The sequence below is a fragment of the Nerophis ophidion genome, linkage group LG22 (genome assembly GCF_033978795.1).
Source record: "Nerophis ophidion isolate RoL-2023_Sa linkage group LG22, RoL_Noph_v1.0, whole genome shotgun sequence".
NCBI classification, from domain to species: Eukaryota; Metazoa; Chordata; class Actinopteri; order Syngnathiformes; family Syngnathidae; genus Nerophis; species Nerophis ophidion.
In genome coordinates this window covers 30,172,481-30,194,983 of record NC_084632.1, presented here as the reverse complement: position 1 = coordinate 30,194,983, position 22,503 = coordinate 30,172,481, and the positions used below count along the sequence as shown (strand labels likewise).

The window sequence follows — 22,503 nt, the reverse complement described above, 5'->3', positions numbered from 1 at the left end:
TGTGGCTCAATCTGCCATTTTTAAATTGTATTTTAATGTACTATTATTTAATATATATTATTGTTTTAGTTGCTTAAGAGATATTCCTGGCTCTGAATTTGCTCATTGCTATTTTTATGTTTTTGTGCATTATTTGTTGTCGTAATCAGGTTACTCATCAGTTACTCAGTACTTGAGTAGTTTTTTCACAACATACTTTTTAATTTTACTCAAGTAAATATTTGGGTGACTAGTCCTTACTTTTACTTGAGTAATAAATCTCTAAAGTAACAGTACTCTTACTTGAGTACAATTTCTTGCTACGCTACCCACCTCTGGTTATTAGTAATTATTATTAACATGTTTGTTATACTTTGCTCTATTTTTATATATAATTGTTATCATTAAACAATGTAACGCAGGTTGTATACCAGTGGCAGCGGATGGTCTGTCTAGTAGGGTAAGCTATTTTTCAGCTACTCTTTAAACATGAGTACAGTCTCCAAAAACAGACAAAAGATATAAACATGCTAGATTTTACAAAAAAAACTTCACTTAAAAAATGATAAATATCTCCATATCAAAAGGAAAAACGGAATGAAGTTTAAAAAAATCCTTTGACAGTGTTTTATAATTCAAGCTTGAAGATTCACTCACTTTGCTATCAATAAAAAAGGGATTCAGCCCAGACGGATCATCCAATCATCATGCGGAATCCCGATGACCCCCTTTCAAACACTCTTATTCTTCCGCTCGTTTGTGAGCGGGACAATTAGACAATTTATCTAATGATTGTTTCGTTTGGCTGCAGCAGTGTGACGCTAAAACATCAATGAAAAAAGTTGCGGCAACTGTCGACAAAGCAGCTGATTCTATACAAGAGTTAAACGCATCCTAACACATGAAAGAAATGCAAACACAAAATAACATATTTGACCACTTTTTTATATTTTAGGGGAAGCTGAACTCCCCCTGCAGTCTTTAGCAATCACCACTGCTGTATATCTGGCATTACATGTTAAATAAATGCCGCAGGTAAGAGAAGTTGGCAAGTCAGATCCATAACTTCAGGACTGAAACTGGCTCTAAAGGCTGGGTGGGTCTGGCTAAAATGCAAAACAGAGCTGTGCGCGTCCCGCCGCTGGAAAGCCACCACCCCGTCGCCCAAGCCACCAACTGCCAGGGCGTAGTTGCGGCAGCACCTTGTCACTTCGTCGAGGCTCCTAACACTTGCGTGCGTCTTGCTTACAGTTGATCAAAATTTTTCAGTGGCCCCATTTTCTGCGCATTACTAGTCAATAGTGCTTGAATAATATAAGCGATGTATACATTCATATAATATATTACTTACTAAAAATCCAAATTTCAATTCATCCGTGGCATCACGATCAGATAGATATGGGGAAACCCTGTATACAAACATACATATACATATATATATACATACATATACATATATATATACGTATATATATATATATATATATATATATATATATATATATATATATATATATATAATATATATATATATATATATATATATATATATATATATATATATATATATATATACACACACAGAGGGCTAGCAATTAGGTTGGAAATAAGTTCCAAATAAATATTGATAAACTTTTAATCAAAATGTTGTTGTGACACTGGCTGCATTCACACCGAAATAATATGGATGTTTGTCCAATCATGTTTCTTACTGTGATTTTAGTTATAAGGGCAAGTCCTTTTTAGGTGAGTTTATCTAAAGCTCTTCCAATGCTGCCCAAATGAAACAAGAATCTACTGATGCTGTTAGACACTCATTAGGGAGGACTCTAATTAAGTGAGTCAACTTTTAAAATACACTGAACAGCAAAGGTTCTTCATTTATTATCTTCTTACAACTGTTCTTTTTTTCTCTACAGAGAAATAACCAATTCATATCTCCTTCCTTTTTTTCCCCCTTTTTTATCTCTCATCACCTTCTTCTCTTATATACCTTTCTCTCACTCAGTAATTAAAACAAGGTTTTGTCATGTGTTTCCAGTTTATAATTGCAATGGGAGAGTCTGTTTCTGACTCTCTGTCCCCCAATTATTATCAGCGTTTTTCAGCTACCAAATTGGCTAATTAAGCCTTAAGGACAAGTGAGATTCAATCCCATTAAGTTCCAGAAGAAGTCTGGAATGCCTGTGTTCTTCCTACTCCTGGGACAGGAAGGACGAGCGGGTTAACGAACGGTTTCCACAGTAACAGTCACATGGTGTGACATCCTATGCAGTGGCTGTCAGATATTAATCTCTAACAGAGACAACAATTGTGTTGCAGATCATCACTTCTTCCTATTAAGGTTGATCTGTGAAGATGGGGCAAAAGCCAAATAGAACTTGTCATACGACCTGTTTCAGCCCTTGCAGGTAGCAAGCTGTCAAACTGATTGATGACTTTACAGCCAGTGCAGTGCTTGGCTTGTAAAGGCCTTGCACATTACCAACACAGTCGTACATGCGGTTAACATGTCGGTCTAACAGCCATGTGATTATAGGTTTGAATCTCTGCTCAGGATTCTCTGTGTGAACTTAGCATGTTCTTCCTGTGCTTGTAAAGGTTAGTTCCACTGTCACAATTCCTTACTGTATTTTTGAAAACATGTTATAGCATACTTAACAATGTATGCGAGAAATGAGGAGTGGGTTAAAAAAAAAACCCTCCATCACTCATATGTTGCATAACAGTAACTGAACCACTGAAATTATGCATCATTAATGCTCTGAAAAATGCATTGCGGTCAGCATTTTATCTTCTGCTCTTATACAGGGCAGGGATAATTGTGTTAGTTTTATTAGTAGCATTAGTCTCCATATTAGGACGTTTTACATAAACCCGAAAAGGTAATGGCTATTCTTGCTAAATTGCCTCCTAAAATATTTCCCTTTTATGCAGCACCAAGCTCACTGTATATTAAAATACATTGTAAAATGAAGCAGGCTGTGTTTCTTGTTCTCTGCAAGACGAACAAAAGTTGCAATTCATTTTGATGGGTCTGACTAGTTCTATGAATGGATACAATTATGTACTACACCTGTTAAACTATTAAATCCAATTCATTTTTTCAAATAGTTTTGACATGATTTTGTTTTGTTTTGTAAGTAAAAGCATGATTAGAATATTTCAATGTCCAATAAAGCTGTCATCAAAGCTTTAGCCTAAGTAACTTGGAAATGCAACTTGTCTTTATTTTTATATATATATATATATATATATATGTATATATATATATATATATATATATATATATATATATATATATATATATATATTACATATGTCAAATTATTATTGTTTTTGATGATTATTGCGGCTTTTAATTAATTTGTATATTAAATTGTACTTTAATCCTGTGAACACAATTTAGTTTCTCTTTTCTGTAGGCTGCAGAGTTGTCGATGACTGACATCCCTGCGTCCCACGATGGACAAAAAAAGTGGTGAGACTTTTTTTTTTTTTTAAATAAAGACTACTGGAAATATGAATAATGTATGCAGCATGATGTATATTTATTTACATGCTATATTATGCGTCATGTGCTGTCGAGAAAAACAGTAACTTCCTGTTCCTGTTGTGGCCTAAAACAGGACAATAATCTATATGTTTTGGTGTAATCACTGCATGATAATTACTTCCCAGTAAATAATATGGTTTTACATACCAGAGCAATTTGTTTTAGCGCCATCAGTACAGCATGTCAATTGGATTTGAACGTATGTCAATAATAATGTCAATCTGCAAATAAATCATGAAACATTGACAATGTTACTGTTCTATTCATCCATACCAGCCAATGGCTTACAGACCAAGGCCAGTGAAGGTGGTGTTCAGAGAAAGCAACTGCCCTACTCAGTGGAAACTCCATATGGCTTCCACCTGGACTTGGATTTTCTCAAATACGTTGATGATATCGAAAAAGGCAATACCATCAAAAGAGTCCACATCCAGCGCAGGGTCAAGGGTCCACCCAAATTCAGTACTCTACCCAGAAACTTCAGTCTCCCAGGCCATGGGATCCGGCCAACCCCTAAAGACAGCCAGTGGTCTGGGACATCCACCTTGGGACCAAAACCTAAATCACGGTTAACAGAGGTTCACCAGATGTCTGAATTTAGAACAAATGAAGGAGGAATTTTGAGCCGGGGGACAGCTAGTCAGGGAACTAGTGTTGTTTCGGCTAAGGTCAGAGGTGAAGGAGTTTTGGGGGCCCAGGGAATTGAAGATAAAACTATGGGCACTCAGAATCGCCCAAACCTGCTGCGAGCATCAAGTATGCCAATCACATTACAACAGCGGAAAGGTTCTGATTCACGCAGTCCAGATCGTATTGTTGGAAACACCAGAAAATGGCTCAACCGAAAACATGTTTAGAGCATCACCAGATGTACAGAAAGAAGATCCGTTCCCCAAGAACGAGTGGGACTTCACCAGCAGATCACAGTTGCATTAAACGAGTCAGAGAGCTTGAAGAACAGGTCAAAACAATCCCTGAACTTAAAGCTCAGATTTGTTCCCTGAGAATGGAGAGAGAGAAACTACTAAGTCAACTTCAGTCTATAGAAAAGGCTCACATTTCCACATCATCTTCTAAAATGGCTCTGTGTATTGATCCTGGAATCAACACCCAATCACATGCATCCAGACATAAAGACGGTTTGAATTTGTCTCTGACACCACAAACAAATATACATTTGGAAACTTCAAAACATTTGACAACACAGCCACTAACTGAGAAAGGGATACAGGGTATCGCACAGGCAGTAAGTCAGAGATTGGTGAAAAGCTCATTAGCATGTGATGACATTTTTGAGCAGAGTTCTAATATGAAAGCACATCTTTCAGACAAACAAAACGAGACAGTGGGTAGTCCAGTAGAACATGCATCACAAGAAGATGATAATGTAGCAAAAGGAGGGAATTTTGAGCGCCCAGCGAGTGACCAGATTTGCATGATAAGCTGGTAACCCTAGAGGCTAAACTTCTTCAGGCTAAAGAAGAGCTGGAGAAAACTAATGGGCTGTTGAAAGAACAAATAACAGAGAACGAAATGAAGGAGGAGCGAATACTTCTAATGCGTGAGGGAGTTAGAGTAGAAGTGTCGCCAACGGAAACACAAAGAAGGCCAAGAAGAGATAGTATAGACACTGGAACAGAGACTGATAAAGTAGACTATTCCAACCAGGAGACAGAGACAGAAATACCTGGTACAGTTGATCAAGGAACAGATACTGAAAGAATATGTATTGAAATTTCTGTTTCCAAATCAGGATCTGGAAGTATCGATCAGGGAACAGAGACTACCAGAGTAGACACTCATGACAAAATGACAGAGGTTGAGCCAGAATCTGCATCTGTTGGGTCCCATAGGCCTATAGTCAACAGCATTGAACAGGGTACAGTAACTGAAAGAGCAGCCACTCAGGATCAGGTGACTGAAACACCAGTAGCCCGTAGGGTACACCAGGTCTTAGAAACAGACGGAGAGACAGAGACAAACCATCCACAAAGACCAAGGGCAAGCAGTGTTGACAGAGGGACAGAGACAGAGAGGGTGGACACTGTTGACAGGGTGACAGAGATGGAGGTCGCACAGAGGATTGACCGACATACTGAGACAGAACTTGAAATACCACAAGACAACAAACCATCCAGAAACACTGAAGCTGATAGTCAGGTGAGAGAAAGTCCAGGCAGCCAGAGAGGTGAAGTTGATACCGTGGCCAGTGAAAGTATAAAAGACAACAATAGATTAAATGAAGGAATTCAGAAAGACCATGAAGACAATACAAATATGATATTGCAAACTGCTGGTGGAAATTATGTTGCAGCTAAAGAAGGTGTAGTTGAACGAACTCTAAGTTTTGAATTTGTAACTCAGCCTGAAGCAAGTACAAGTCCAACAGAGGAAAATACAGAATCAGAAAAGGAAATAAATCCTTCAAAAACTAACTCTGAATCAAAAGCAATCCCAGAAAGTCTTGAATTGCAGAAGGTTGCACAGAGTACAACAAATACTTTGGATACTGCTACAGTAGCATCAGAAAGTGCCAATGTAAAGACAGAAGTTCCAGTAAGACCTCAAAGAGGTCGTAGGCCATCAGCAGATCAGGCACAGCAGACAATTTATCAACTTCAAACTGCTCCTGTTCGTCCTCGTAGAGGTTCTAGTGAAACTCAAAGTCAGCAGTCAAAGACAGTCAAAAAGTCTCAATCCCCAACAGAACTCTCTGAACCACTGATTAAACATGAAACGCCATCCCTGGCTCAGTCTGGGAACAACACCACACTACCATCTAATGAAAAACAATCTCAATCACAACCTCAAACTGAGATTCAGTGCTCATCTTCAATGTTTAAAGAGGCTCAAACTCGTCCCAAATCAATTCAAGCCCAGTCTAAAACTATAACTCGACGGGACTCAAAGGAGCTGGAAGCACCTAATAGAGCATCTGGTGTATCACAACCTTTAAGACGTGGATCTGGAGATAACCACACCCACCCAAAACGCCATGGATTGGGTGAGGTCCAAACTCAGTCTCGAAGACGTTCTGAAGCGGGTCAATCCCTTCAGAAAGACCCTGAAGCCCAGAAATTACGGAGAGGCTCTAATGAAATGGCACAGTTTCGGAGCTCTGGTGAAGCCCTGGTCTTCCACCATGATATTGTCGAGGCGCAGCAAGTACGTAGAGGCTCAAGTGAGTCACCAACCTCACCTGCAGCTTTAGGTCAAGTTGTAACTCGGCTAACAGGGCTTCTGGGGGAGCAGTGGGCTCAGCTGGGAAGCAGCTCTGGAGCTCAACAGTCGGTTAGCCAGCAGGAGAGCCCTGGCACACAAAAACAGACAACTGGGAAAAGAACAGAGGCAGGAAATGCAGCATCGCCCAAGCCCGTGGGGAAAGCTGCAACCACAGGAAAACCAGTAGGGAAACCTGGCCCTTCCAAAATGAGCTCTATTCAGAGTCAACTGGTCAGTTCCCTTAGTGTTCTTTCTGCCTTCTACTCACCAGGCCAGAAATCTGCCACTGCTAACAAGCAGCAAGAACAAAGTAAGTCTTTTTTTTTTTAAGTACATTCAAACATTGGTCAAAGTGATGCAATTGATAAGTTGCATTCATTCATTCTATGAAGATTTAATCTACATTTAAAACACTTCCTTAGGGTCCAGATAATATGCATTTCATATGTGACTGACTTAAAATATTTTGCTGCAAATAGATCTAAGCAGATATTAATTGACAGACGAGGATCAATAAAAACAAATTAGCATTCTGATATCTGTAATGTTCCTGTAGTGATCTGTCATAAATATCATACACAACCCTCTCTTCTATGCGTACAAACACACTTTATATGTTTATTTGTTTGGACAGTGCAATGTATTGACAAAAGTGCACATATCAAATAAGCGCTGTATTTCTCTCCTCACTTGATGTTTCACAGTTCTGTTCATGGCTTGGAAGCTGGAGAACAGACTTGCTCTCTGTGCTATTGCACAAATATTTGATGTTATGAGTTCATCTTAAGTTCAGTGTTACAGCACAAAAGCTTTTAAATGTTTGTCTGTGGTTTGATCTACATAAGGTCCATCCATCCATCCATTTTTCTACCGCTTGTCCCTTTTGGGGTTGCTGGATCCTATCTCAGCTGCACACGGGCGGAATTATTTGTGAAGTTATTTATTTTGATTATGGTTATTGCAATTTACCAACATTTAGTCTTTTATATATGCTGCTAATAAAATTTTCTTATATTGGCAAAAGTAATCGACGTGAACTCCTAAGGTTTGCCTGCCTTTGCAGTCAATAGATTGCATTTTGATTTTGTAAACAAAGTTTACACAGTTTTGTAAACACAGTTGATTAAGTGAAAGGAAAGTTGAAATCCTGCATCACATTATATGAAAAGATAATGTAATATATTGCAATTGTAATGTACGTTGCGACATCCACCTGCTGATGTTTTCGAAGTGATACAGCATTGATAAGCAATGGGGGTTGGTCTCATAAGGGTTGTCAGGAAGCAGACTAGCAGCTCTTTAACAAGTAGATGCAATTAATTTACAACATGAAAATCAGATACATATTATTTTTTTTATTTTAATTTCCTGTCATCAGCGTTTTACACACTTCTTTGGCGCTTGATAAATAAGCAAAATCTGGGAACAAAGAAGGAATCTAAGATGGGTAAAAGGAAAATGTCTGCATGTGTGAAGTGATTGATTAATGGACGGATGGACTAACAGATAAAATGTGTTTTGCAAACTTTTAAATCAGCCTGTCTTTTCATTTTCTGCACTACTCCCCAGGTCTCAAATCTATTATGAAGAAAAATGGGGTTGCTGACAAGCAGGGGAACAAGGGAACCAAGAAAAACCTGAAGTTTGTCGGGGTGAATGGAGGGTAAAATCACTTTAATCAGTGTCCAATCTGTGTGTGATTAATAGTCTAATGTGGGTTACCCTATTGTGTTTATATGTCTGTATTTGTCTTTGTGAGAAGTTTTGCTTGTCATTCTCTTATTCTGTCAACAATCTTACATGAGTACACCTAAACAGTTTATTATTCCTAACCGACTGAATTCCTTTGAATTGTCAGGGTTTGATGTTTTACATTCTGCTCCTTTATTTTGGTGTGTAGTACTCAGTAATTCCTCATTTCGAGAGGATATATTCAGAACAGGCTTTCCAGTTAAGGCATTAAACAAGCGAGAGATACAAATACAACACAAGCTTCACGCTGTTTTAGACTCCCTGTCATCTCTCTGTTACTCACTGATGCACAATAAACTGCACACTTCTGTGAATTGTGCCTCATTGCTGATACTACCACTGTCAAAAGAAAGTTTACTGTTATACGTGTTGTAAAGTGTAACCGAATGATGGCTCAATCCCACATAAAAATGTTTTAAAAAATAACGTCAATTAGAATATGCTGTTTTATTTGGTTTAAAACATGTGCTTAAAAGATAAAATAGTTGCAGATATTTTCCCTTCCTGCTAAGTTGAATTTTAGTTTAAAGCCAGTTCGTGTGGTACCGTATTTTTCGGATTATAAATCGCTCTGGAGTATACATTGTACCAGCCGAAAATGCATAGTAAAGAAGGAAAAAAACATATATACGTCGCACTGGAGTATAAATCGCATTTTTGGGGGAAATTTCTTTGATAAAATCCAACACCAAGAATAGACATTTGAAAGGCAATTTAAAATAAATAAAGAATAGTGAACAACAGGCTGAATAAGTGTACGTTATATGACGCATAAATAACCAACTAAGAACGTGCCTAGTATGTTAACGTAACGTATTATAGTAAGAGTCATTCAAATAACTATAACATATAGAACATGCTATACGTTTACCAAACAATCTGTCACTCCTAATCGATAAATCCCATGAAATATTCTTCCTCGATTTTGCTTCTAAACAACTCTGCCAACTCCAAAGGTATGCGCCGCTTCCTCTTGTCGTTTTCTGCTGCATATTTCACTACGTCCAGCTTGTAATCTGCAGTACATGATTTCCTTTTCGGGCCGATTTTTGTTCAGCCCTTCTCAGTTTTTATAAGTTACCGCCAAAGATGAGCAGATGGCATATAGCAGTTAGCATATAGCATATAGCAGTTAGCATTCCATGACCCACAATGCACTTCTGCCATGACCCTCCCCCGCCGAATTCTTATTGGTTGACGTGTATGTGACGATTGCTGATGTGTGTGTGACGATTGCTGACATTTACTTCGTCTCTTCCGCGAATGAGATAAATAATACTTTTTGATATTGTGTAATCTGCAGTACATGATTTCCTTTTCGGTGCCATTTTTGTTCAGCCCTTCTCAGTTTTTATAAGTTACCGCCAACGATGACATTATCCATTTTAATAGCTACGACAGTAGCATATAGCATAAAGCAGTGAGCATTCCATGACCTACAATGCACTTCTGCCATGAACCTCACCCGCCGAATTCTTATTGGTTGACGTGTATGAGACAATTGCTGACGTGTGTGTGACGATTGCTGACAGTTTCTTCATCTCTTCCGCGAATTAAATGAATAATATTATTTGATATTTTACGGTAATGTGTTAATAATTTCACACATAAGTCGCTCCGGAGTATATTTCGCACCCCGGGCAAACAATGAAAAAAACTGTGACTTATAGTCCGAAATATACGTTAAATACCGACTGGTAGCAGCAAATGTTTATTTCCACTTTGGATTCTCTGGAGCTGCAAAGGACAGGTCATTGTATGAGGTGGTCTATCTCTAAACGCCCTAAAAAGATCCCTAGTCAATCACAAAATGATTGCGAATGGAGCATAGACCTGCAATTCAGACCAGGCCTGTTGCATAAAATGTAGTAACCGCATGTAAACTACTACTTAACAGCCACTTTGATTGTCTTTTTTTGGGGTTAAAAGGGGTAGAAATAGACGCCTGGAACCTGGGGCGGAGTCCCCTTAGTATATCTCAAAGTGGTCTTCATAGACTTAATGCAAAAGTAAAGTGAAGGGAATTTACATAGCGCTTCTCTCTAGAAACTCTTACATAGTGAAACCCAATATCTAAGTTACATTCAAACCAGTGTGGGTGACAGTGGGAGCAGGTGGGTAAAGTGTCTTGCCCAAGGACACAACAGGAGTGACTAGAATGGCAGAAGCGGGGCTCGAACCTGCAACCCTCAAGTTGCTGGGACGGCCACTCTACCAACCGAGCTATAACACCCTATACAAGGCTTTCTCCAATAAGTTCCTTAGGGAAGCAAATACACCACAAGTAGTATTGTAGTAGTAATTGCATTAGTTTAAGTATCTATCCATCTATTTTTTACATATATGTTGATGACAAACGAGCAGAGGTGTGGACTCGAGTCACATGACTTGGACTCGAGTCAGACTCGAGTAATGAACTTGATGACTTTAGACTCGACTTGACAAAATGTAAAGAGACTTGGAACTCGACTTAGACTTTAACATCAATGACTTGTGACTTGACTTGGACTTGAGGCTTTTGACTTGACATGACTCCCCAAAACCCAACTATTAAAAAGTTATTCAGGAGCGCTCCATATCTTTCATTTTGTACTTGTGTCTGTTAGCGTGTTGTTCCCGTCAGCTAATATGCTCTCAGTACAACAGCCAATCAAATTAGTACTACGTTGTTTCACTCATACAATCGAATTGCATGAAAACCAAGGAAGAATAATTGTCAAACAACGCGCCAGTGAGAAAAAAATATGCCAAAGTTGGTTTCGTTCGGGTATAAAAACTACGACTTGGTCAACAAAAAACGAATTGCCGTATGCAAAACATGCAGTTCGAATATTACAGACTTAGACGCAACAACTTCCAACTTCGTTCGACATTTGAAGATCCACAAAGAAGGGTAAGTTTCTATTGTAAGCTAAAGTTTATTGGCTGAGTAACGGGACTTCTATTTGCTGTGTAGTTAAATGAGTGAAGCTGTAAACTCACTGCTAATGTTAGGACCATAAACATCTTATAAGTAGACGCAGCATCGAGCGCTTCTGCCTACTGGCGCTGAGGAGATGAGACGCGCGGCCGCCATCTTGGAGTGGTGATCCGCTCCACTCAGTGCAATTAATGTGTCAGGAGAAATGAACAGTCAGCGCATTTATTTAATTTTACCTCACTGATTACCACTGATTTCCACCCGCTTTTTTGTCATACGTGTTGCTTTGATAAAGGACACATGTTTCGGGGTGTTTTATTATTCATAGTTTTCTTAACATTAATAGAATATTTCTACATGCTATAAGTGACCAGACGTCCCAGATCAATACTGGGAATATAATTCTAGAGAAGGGGGAAAAAACAGTCAGCTATTTTTTAATTCAACAAATAATATGATTAGGTTATATATACATGCGTTCGTATATTCTACATAAAACAATGTATGAATACATTAGATATCTATATATCTTAGGGACCTATTGACTATCTCCGTTGCTGTAGCAGTAGAGAGTTTATTCTGTCTTGACACTTCGTATTGATATTTTGTATTACATTCTTCCCTTAAATGGTCATGTGATTGTTTTATATGTATTTTTTATATATGTCGCTTTGGATAAAAGCGTCTGCCAAATACTTAAATGTAAACATATATAAACACGCCGGGTCATACCAAAGACTATAAAAATGGGATCCATTACCTCCCTGCTTGGCACTCAGCATCAAGGGTTGGAATTGGGGGTTAAATCTCCAAAAATTATTCCCGGGCGCCCACTGCTCCCCTCACCTCCCAGGGGGTGAACAAGGGGATGGGTCAAATGCAGAGGAAAAATTTCACCACACCTAGTGTGTGTGTGACAATTATTGGTACTTTAATTTTAACCTGAAAGTCTTTATATCAGCTAAAACCACCAATCTGTTTGACTGGATTCACAATAAAACCGGTATTTAAATATTGTTACTTGAAGACTTATTCCTGTTTACATACATACTGTTAAGAAAGTATTGTCTTATATTTTGCCTAAAATGAGAATGCATCATAATCAGTGGCGGCTGGTGAAATTTTGTTTTAGGTGGGGCTGAAAGTTTGTAGGCTTCACGGTGGCAGAGGGGGTTAGTGCGTCTGCCTCACAATACGAAGGTCCTGCAGTCCTGGGTTCAAATCCAGGCTCAGGATCTTTCTGTGTGGAGTTTGCATGTTCTCCCCGTGAATGCGTGGGTTCCCTCCGGGTACTCCGGCTTCCTCCCACTTCCAAAGACATGCACCTGGGGATAGGTTGATTGGCAACACTAAATTGGCCCTAGTGTGTGAATGTGAGTGTGAATGTTGTCTGTCTATCTGTGTTGGCCCTGCGATGAGTTGGCGACTTGTCCAGGGTGTACTCCGCCTTCCGCCCGATTGTAGCTGAGATAGGCGCCAGCGCCCCCCGCGACCCCAAAAAGGGAATAAGCGGTAGAAAATGGATGGATGGATGAAAGTTTGTAAAGCAAATACATGTAGGGCCGTCATCCTCGCCCAGAAGATTTGTTTGTGATTTTCACTTACAAATATTAAAGATCTTTGCTCCTACACAACTCTGTGGTAATATTCTTTTCACAAAATACAACTATCCATCCATCCATTTTCTACTGCTTATTCCCTTTAGGGTCCCGAGGGGCGCTGGTGCCTATCTCAGCTACAATCAGGCGGAAGGCAATAGTACGTTAATGTTAAATCTTACTTGTGAAAAGTAATCCCCCAATTCCTATTTTCAACAGTCCGCTCATTTGAGCAGGAAAACGCTGAACACCATCTTTGTTTTCTACCTGTCAACTGTCAGTTCAGGCTGCTCGCCGGCTCCTCAACACCACTTCAAGATGGCGGCCAAATTGCTCGCGTCACAGCAGCCAACGCGGCGTCTACTACTAACATGTCTATGGTTATAACGTCATTGCAAACACGGCAATCTGTTGCGTCCACTGCAATTCGCTACTTTATTCATACTTTTTGTCAAGTGATTTTTTTAAGCAGTATTGTCTTATACCGCTGCATCAACAGAGATGCAGTCTATAGGTCCCTAAAATATATAGATATCTAATGTATTCATACATTGTTTATGTAGAATATACGCATGTATATATAACCTAATCATATTGTTTCTTGAACTTAAAAATAGCTGACCGTTTTCCCCCCCCTTCTCTAGGATTATAGTCCCAGTTTTGATCTTGGACATCTGGTCACTTGCAGCATATAAGAATATTCTATTATTTGAATAATAAAACATGCCAAAACCTGTGTCCTTTATCATAGCTACATGTATGACAAAAAAACGCGTGAAAATCAGTGGTAGTCAGTGCGGTAAGGTTAATTAAATGCGCTGACAAGTTCATTGCTTCTGCCAAATGAATTGCACTGAATGGAGCGGATCACCAATTCAAGATGGCGGCTCCGCTTCTCGTCAGCGCCTGTAGGCAGTAGCGCTCGATGCTGCGTAACCTTATAAGATGTCTATGGTTATAACGCTAGCAATGAGTTTACAGCCTCACTCGTTTAACTACACAGCAAATAAAAGATACGTTACTTAGCCAATAAACATTGTCTTACATTCAAACTTACCGTTCTTTGTGCAACTTCAAATGTCGAACGAAGTTGGAAGTTGTTGCGTCTCCGTCTGCAATCTTCGAACCGCATGTTTTGCATACGGCAATTCCTTTTTTGTTGACCAAGTCGTAGTTTTAATACCCAAACAAAACTATCTTAGGCATAATTTTTCCACACTGGTGCGTTGTTTAACAACTCTTCTTCGTTGGTTGTCCTGCAATTTGATTGGATGAATGTTGTGGGATGAAAACAACGTAAATGTAATTTGATTGGATGTTGTACCGACAGCACACACGCTGACAGACACACACGTACAAAATGAAAGATACGGAGCGCTCCTGAACAACTTTTTAATCTTTGGGTTTTGGGAAAAGTAGCAAGTCTTGTCAAGTCAAAAGACTGAAGTCCAAATGAAGTCACAAGTCATTGATGTTAAAGTCTAAGTCGAGTTGCAAGTCTCTTTAGACTTTGTCAAGTCGAGTCTTAAGTCATCAAATTCATGACTCGAGTCTGACTCGAGACCAAGTCATGTGACTCGAGTCCACACCTCTGCATATTGCCTCTCAAATAGCCATAACAATTATCGATGGAGATCGCTCGCAACAGTTCACAAATCCTCTCTAATAAGGGGTAATGTGTTGGAACATAAATTACAGTTCGAGATGGACAAACACTTTTCAACTTTAAAATTAACATGGAGAATGTCTGCACAATGTCTGTCTACGACACAGCAGACCATTCTGTCGTCTACAAAGGTGTAATTTCTGTACTTATGATTATTGCTGTTATTAATTATAATTAAAAGAGTCCAGTCATTTGACAGGACTATATAAATGTGCTTTTACTGCTAGTTAGTGTCTACTTTTAAGGTACCGTATTTTTTGGACTATAAGTCGCAGTTTTTTTTCATAGTTCGGCCGGGGGTGCGACTTATACTCAGGAGCGACTTATGTGTGAAATTATTAACACATTACCGTAAACTTATAGCATTTTTATATGTTATAGTTATGTGAATGACTCTTACCATAATATGTTAGGTCAACATACCAGGCACGTTCTCAGTTGGTTATTTAGGCGTCATATAACGTACACTTATTCAGCCTGTTGTTCACTATCCTTTATTTATTTTAAATTGCTTTTCAAATGTCTATTCTTGGAGATGGGTTTTATCAAATAAATTCCCCCAAAAATGCGACTTCTACTCCAGCGCGACTTATATATGCTTTTTTCCTTATTTATTATGCATTTTCGGCAGGTGCGACTTATACTCCGGAATGACTTATACTCTGAAAAATACGGTACATGAAATATAAAACGGGTAAAACATCAATACAGCATTTGATTTCCAATTTTTGTTGCAATCCTCTGACTTTTTTTATGTTAATGTTACACTAAAAACAACACAAAAATATTGATTACAATTTTTAATAAAAAGAGTTAATGTAACAGTATTGAAAAAAAAGAAGCCTCGAAACATCGCAACTTTTGCTGCAATTTTCTGAAAAAAGCTATCATCAAAAACTGTAAGGCATTTCAGACCGCCACGATCACAAAAAAAGATAACATAATTGAAAAAAAAATTCTAATACATTTTTACACCTATGGACCATTTGAGAATCTCCAAATACCGTGCATGGCTTTGGTATGTGGGAAAAAGTTAGAGAAAATGGTAAAGTTATTTAACTATTATTAGTTATATTCTTAAAGCTGACATTCTGTTCTCACCTGATACCCGCTGGAATCCAGAATATGTTGTGGCTCCCGAATGTCTCATTGGTGTAAACCCTAAACCAAATAACCATGAATCAGTTGCACTCAAAATAAGACTCACAGGAGGTGCCCTCAACACACTCTCTCAGTCGCCCGTACGCGCACACGCGCACACACACACACACACACACACGGCAACCTCCCCAGCTGCTTGTATCATTAGCTTTTTTCACTGAACAAGGCTGTGTTTTGTTCAACAGTGCACATGTGAGCACGTAAACATACCTTAACTAGAACTTTATTCATGTGTCTCACTGTGAAGGATGTTTTCGGTATGTGAGCCAAGGTTGTGTTAAACAAGGATCTTGTTGTGTATCCAAACTTAGCTCCTGTTGACTTTACGTTGATGGCTTTCATATTCGTTTTAGCAGATTCTGTTTTTCAGTGATGTGGTCATATGTTCAAAGCCTGTACACATGATTATATTTACGAAAGACACATAAACTAAGCCCATGCCAGACAAAACATTATCAGTCTAGCTAGATTTTAAAAAGGAACCCCTGTGTTTTGGTAGGTTGCCGTTATGATTTTTACATCCTTTTTGCCAGGTATGAAAGCACATCGAGCGAGGAGTCCAGTGGAGATGAGAAAGCAAAAGTGGATGTTGAAGAGGGTGACAGCTCAGAGGCTGAGGAAGAAAGAGGCAAGGAGCCTAACTCAGCAGAAAAGCCTGAGGAGGGAGCAGATGCACAGGAGAAAGATGCAGAAATCCTGTGTGGCGAAGAGGGTGCAGTGGCAGCAGAAAAGGAGAGTGAAAAAAAAGACCTGCTGGACCGAGAGAGCAGCCAGGAGCTCCTGGAGGAACCGTCTGCAGGGTGAGATAGGAGAGTGAAAGAAGCAAGGCATTCAGCTGGAATTTTTACAGTGGAATTCAAATATTTGTGTAGTCATTCCAATTCCTGATTCTAAATAGGCACTAAATTGTTGTTTGCCTTGGCAACTAAAGCAATACCTCTTGCCAAATTACTAGTATTAACAAATATCATGTTGACCTTTCTAATTAAGAAGACCGCGTGATGTGTGAAGTAATGGAGGCCTCATACGAGAAGCCTGTTTCCACACAGAGTTGCACTCAGTATTTTTATACACTTATCATGAGGCATAAATTGTATATTATTTTTGGCATATTGTTAATTATTTATCTTAACCACTTTTTTCGAGAGTGCAATGATTGTAAATGTACAATTGAAATTGGGTACATGTTTAAAATTATTGTCAGATTGGGATTTACACAGAGTGGAAATGTCGGTGTAAATCCAAAATATATATATTTTTTGTCTATTTCATACAAATTTCTGAGCATGTTATGCAAAATTGCAGAGAATGCTGGTTCTGGGATATATACATTATTTACCCGACTATTTTAAAAGGTGGTGAAGGTTACCAATATTCTGTACTTTTATAAGTACCCACCGAAGTCTACTGGTACTATCGGCAGTGGCGACTGTTGGTCTTTAAAATAAGGGAAGCTCATTTTCAGCTAATCTCTAAACACAACTACAGTCTTAAGTAAAAAATATATAAAGATGTTACATTTTACAAAGCAAACATCACTTGAAGGACTCAAATGAAACTTGAAAAATGCTCTGGCAGTGGTTTATACAAACGTATTTCAAGATCACCAATTTGCTAATTTGGCTATCAATCAAAAATGATTTAGCCTCAGACAGATCATCCAACCATCATGCGGAAGCTAACCGTCCAGGCCAGCTGAGGAAAAGCCCACTTTGTATTCACTTCCAGAGATGTTGAGTGTCCGATGGGCAGGAGAAAGTCGAGCATTTATCCAATGAGCGTCGAGTTTGGCTGCAGTTGAACAACCCACTTAATCCTTCCCCTTCGAAATCAATAGACCCTCAGCACCAACAAAAAAAAGTTACGGTGAATACATTCTTGTGGATATTCAATTAATGGAATGGAAATCCAAATGTACATATTTGACGACCCAATTGTTGGGCTTCCCTTACAGTCTTAATGGAATTGCCACTGGATTGATATGATATATTGGTGCGATGTTTCGATACGTTTGTTGCACTTGACGTCATGTCCGTTTGCACCCAAGGCATCGCATAAGCACTTGGTTTGAAAACAATCAACCCTCAGAGCGCACACAGCCAGACTGTCTATAAGTAATGTTACAATTTTCCATGGCAACAAAGCAAGAAAAGACACACAAAAGTACAGTAAACATCCACTTTTCAAAATGCTCCATGCTAATTGACAATGGATTTGCCATAGACATGCTACTAATTAGCATTGTCCAGGTGAGAGGCATGATTTATAATCTAAAATCAACATTTACCAGCTCAGAGGCAAAAGAGCAGCTCACCTACTCGATATGTCAGCAGCTGCGTGAATGCTCTTAAATTATAAAAATGTTTTATCTTAAATGGAGACTGCACTTTTTTTTTTTCCTATCTTTCACAATAATTCACAATAACCAGAGGACAAAAGTAGTTTTTTTCCCCCGCTTTCTAACATATAAAAAAACTCCTTGTTCGTGGTGACAAGCAATGCAGCTAATTGGAGCAATTCATTCTACCTCTAAATCACTTTCAAAATGCATTCAAAAACTGTCAATACCTCATTTATGTTCTGTAACCTGTAAATAACCAAACTGTAGCGACATTGTTATTGTAAGAGAGAACATTGAGGAACTCTATTTCTAGTGTAGTAACACACCGGCGTGCTATGGTATTAGCCGTAGAAGCTTACTACGGCAAGAGATAAACTGGCTTCTACATCAGCAGGAAACTTGTTTTAGTTTGTACTGCAAAACGCTGTGAGTGTCTAAAAAGTTGTTTGTACACAGCAAGCCAGACAGTGTATGTACTGTAGTTGTTATAATACGCATGATGTGCGGTGTGGATCATGATTGATATAAAGTGTCACTCACTTGATGGACAGTTGTCTGTTTGGTCCAGCTGGCCGGGAACAATTTTTCCTGTGGATTATAGGTTAGCACTCCGTTTTTGTTGAAATAGCGTGGCTTCAAGTTCCACATTTTCCAGCTTTGATTCCCTTTCACCTCACTCTCTCGGCTTCTGTCTGCTCCAACGTCTCACTCTTCCTTCGTGCTGGCTCCCATAAGAAATAATTCATCCTCCATAAATTCAGATTCAAAAAGATAAGGGTGTGAATCCTCATTTGTCCCAAAAAATCGTCTTTGTTGTTTGTTACAGAATCTGCCGTGATTGGAACACACTTGCGTATTTGTATCCGATAGGGGGGATGATGCCAGAAGTCAGATATGCGGAGCTATGGAAACGGAAATAAATGTACCGAAGAATTTGTTTTGGCAATGATTAAAATGACCAACATATGATAACTATTGTACATATTACAAATTGTTGTGAACGTGTCTGTTTCTACATTATATATATATATATATATATACTTGCAGAGTGTATACAAAACGTTGATGGACGTGACTCCCATTAGCCGCATTATCCAAGCATTTCTTTTATCATCTTTAAAATCCCCCCCAAAAATTTCCATGATGATTTGGAAAATTCCAAAAAAAGTGCAGTTTGCCTTTAAAGTCTTCCTGTATCTAGGGACTTATTTTCTGAGATTGTAAAAAGTAAAAAAACAACAACAAATGTTTGTGGTAATAGATAGAAATATCGATCAAAGTATCGATCATTTACTGATAAAATACTAGGTATCGTTACTGTCAATATGTATCAATCGGCCCAACACTGTTTACACTCAAGAACTCTAGCTAGGCGGTTAGCATGGCTGATTGTAAACTCCTACGGTGTGTAGTGTAGCATGTTTAGCTATTCCACATTTTCCAGTGATGATACCTCAAAGAAACATAGTTTATTTGCCACCATGGTGGCAAAAGATTAGTTATTTAGAAATTGCACTGTGAAGGGATGTTGGCTGCTGGCGAAAGAACTACAGTGACAAGCCTTTGTTTCCTTGTCACTGTCAAATTTGCGGGAAACAACTAGAGTGTTTAATCAACATGTATTATCAAGATATGACGATTGTATTAAAAGTTCTATTGTTTGTAAAATGTAAATCATATATCGTCTATATCGCGCAAGCCTACACATACCAATGGGAACTAAAAAATATATTGTATATTTACACCAGTTCTCATTTCTCAACACATTTTTTGCGTTAATGCAGAACATGGAACATTGTGGGGTCTTATACACTTCAGGATTTTTATTTGCTGTACAAGAATTCGGGTCAACACAAAAATATTGTGGATATACCTGCATATAAATCACTTATCACACATCTTGTTGAGGTTTACATGAGTCATTAGTGTACTTATTTGTGTTTATAATTTGTTTTTTTAATTTTTTAAGACTTAGTAATAATATCTTTGTTCCACTATTAACTCTACCCTTTGTGACTTTGATGGATATCTTACCACCATATGTCCTCCACTTCACAATATATCTATGATCATTCTCAACACCAAAACTGGAAACAAAAACTCTCCAGAACTTGGCTTCCATCATGATCGACTTTATTGTCCCCCCCTCCCTCTCTATTAGAGAGTCAGCACATTGTGCATTCATTTTTCAACCTGACAGCATCCTTGTCGGCACCCATCCTGCCACATACTACCTTAAGTACTCTATAACTCTATAGCCTCGCTGGTGTACCAATCAAACTCTTGCGTAACTTACAGCTGGTCCCCAGGATATGGTGCACATTACCCACATTCTCAAGAACCTGCCTCCCTCCCAGTCAAACAATACAGGATCCTTCTTTTCATAACCTTTCCACGGCTTATACCTCTGTCCTCATCTATCCAACCTGTACATTCTGTTGTTCTTCAAATCAAATGTATTTTTAAGTTGAGCAACAACTAAACAATCTAACATGTCTTCTGCTCTTTGATTTCAGGGAGAAAGTTGACAAAGGATTTATAGATGCCTGCCTGTATGTAAAAGATCGTATGGAGGAGGTTACATCTCCAGATAAAGAAATGGTATGCACTACTGCACGTCTCCTAAAGTTAAAGTGCCCCTCTAATGCTGACAACTTTGGCACCTATTTTATAGTTCTGGACCTAAAAATGATGTCTACAGGTAAAAGTCCCATCAAAATAGTCACAGTTTCAGACCATTTTGAAATTCCCACTTTTAGCTCCAGAATGTGAGCAGCTCTGCATCAGCCTGCTGATGTCATCTACAGAAGACTGGACACAATTTCATATTGTCGAATATGTGTTTTGGTAGAATTTTCAACACAAATCATAAGATTTATATGCAGATTTTCAAGGATTTATCAAATATTAATGCTAGATGCTGGTTGGAGCAACACAATAAAAAAAGGGGTCAGCCTGCATACATTTCCAAATGATGGGAATATGAGGAGTGTATGGACCTCTCCAGTCAAACTGAACAGCGCAAAATGGCACAGACCAAGCAAGAGGAGTACAGTCATCATTTCAATGATTATATCATTATAATTTTTATATATATATTTAAAGCTTCACAGCCTGTAACCCATCCATCCATCCATCCGTCCATTTTTCTACCACTTGTCCCTTTCGGGGTTGTGAGGGTGCAGGTGCCATTTTCACATATCTTTACAGAAGCCAAAGAATAAAGAAAAAAATTAAATAAATAAAAAAGTAACATCATGATGTAGTTCAGTTTGATAATATATATATATATATATATATATATATATATATATATATATATATATATATATATATATATATATACATACAGCGGGGCAAAAAAGTATTTAGTCAGCCACCGATTGTGCAAGTTCTCCCACTTAAAATGATGACAGAAGTCTTTAATTTTCATCATAGGTACACTTCAACTGTGAGAGACAGAATGGGAAAAAAAATCCAGGAATTCACATTGTAGGAATTTTAAAGAATTCATTTGTAAATTATGGTGGAAAATAAGTATTTGGTCAATCATTCAAAGCTCTCACTGATGGAAGGAGGTTTTGGCTCAAAATATCACGATACATGGCCCCATTCATTCTTTCCTTAACACGGATAAATCGTCCTGTCCCCTTAGCAGAAAAACAGCCCCAAAGCATGATGTTTCCACCCCCATGCTTCACAGTAGGTGTGGTTTTCTTGGCATGCAACTCAGTATTCTTCTTCCTCCAAACACGACGAGTTGAGTTTATACCAAAAAGTTCTATTTTGGTTTCATCTGACCACATGACATTCTCCCAATCCTCTGGTGTATCATCCATGTATCCATTTTGGTATGAACTCAACTTGTCGTGTTTGGAGGAAGAAGAATACTGACTTGCATCCCAAGAACACCATAACTACTGTGAAGCATGGGGGTGGAAACATCATGCTTTGGGGCTGTTTTTCTGCTAAGGGGACAGGATGACCGATCCGTGTTAAGGAAAGAATGAATGGGGCCATGTATCGTGAGATTTTGAGCCAAAACCTCCTTCCATCAGTGAGAGCTTTGAATGGTTGACCAAATACTTATTTTCCATCATAATTTACCAATAAATCCTTTAAAATTCGTACAATGTGAATTCCTGGATTTTTTTTTCACATTCTGTCTCTCACAGTTGAAGTGTACCTTTGATGAAAATGACAGACGTCTGTCATCATTTTAAGTGGGAGAACTTGCACAATCGGTGGCTGACTAAATACTTTTTTGCCCCACTGTATGTATGTATATATACAGACATTACATTACAA

At 38.5% G+C, this 22,503-nt stretch overlaps 1 protein-coding gene across 1 annotated transcript in view; it reads left to right on the top strand.

Moving 5' to 3' along the window:
- Positions 1–22,503, top strand: part of kank4 (KN motif and ankyrin repeat domains 4) — a 191,064-nt gene that overhangs the window by 146,525 nt on the left and 22,036 nt on the right. Inside the window, 9 exon segments of the mRNA XM_061883667.1 lie at positions 3,405–3,460; positions 3,812–4,356; positions 4,358–4,406; positions 4,409–4,465; positions 4,468–4,962; positions 4,965–7,067; positions 8,327–8,420; positions 16,388–16,654; positions 20,712–20,796. Of these exon segments, the coding sequence (XP_061739651.1) occupies positions 3,445–3,460; positions 3,812–4,356; positions 4,358–4,406; positions 4,409–4,465; positions 4,468–4,962; positions 4,965–7,067; positions 8,327–8,420; positions 16,388–16,654; positions 20,712–20,796 (3,711 nt within the window). The 5' untranslated portion in view covers positions 3,405–3,444.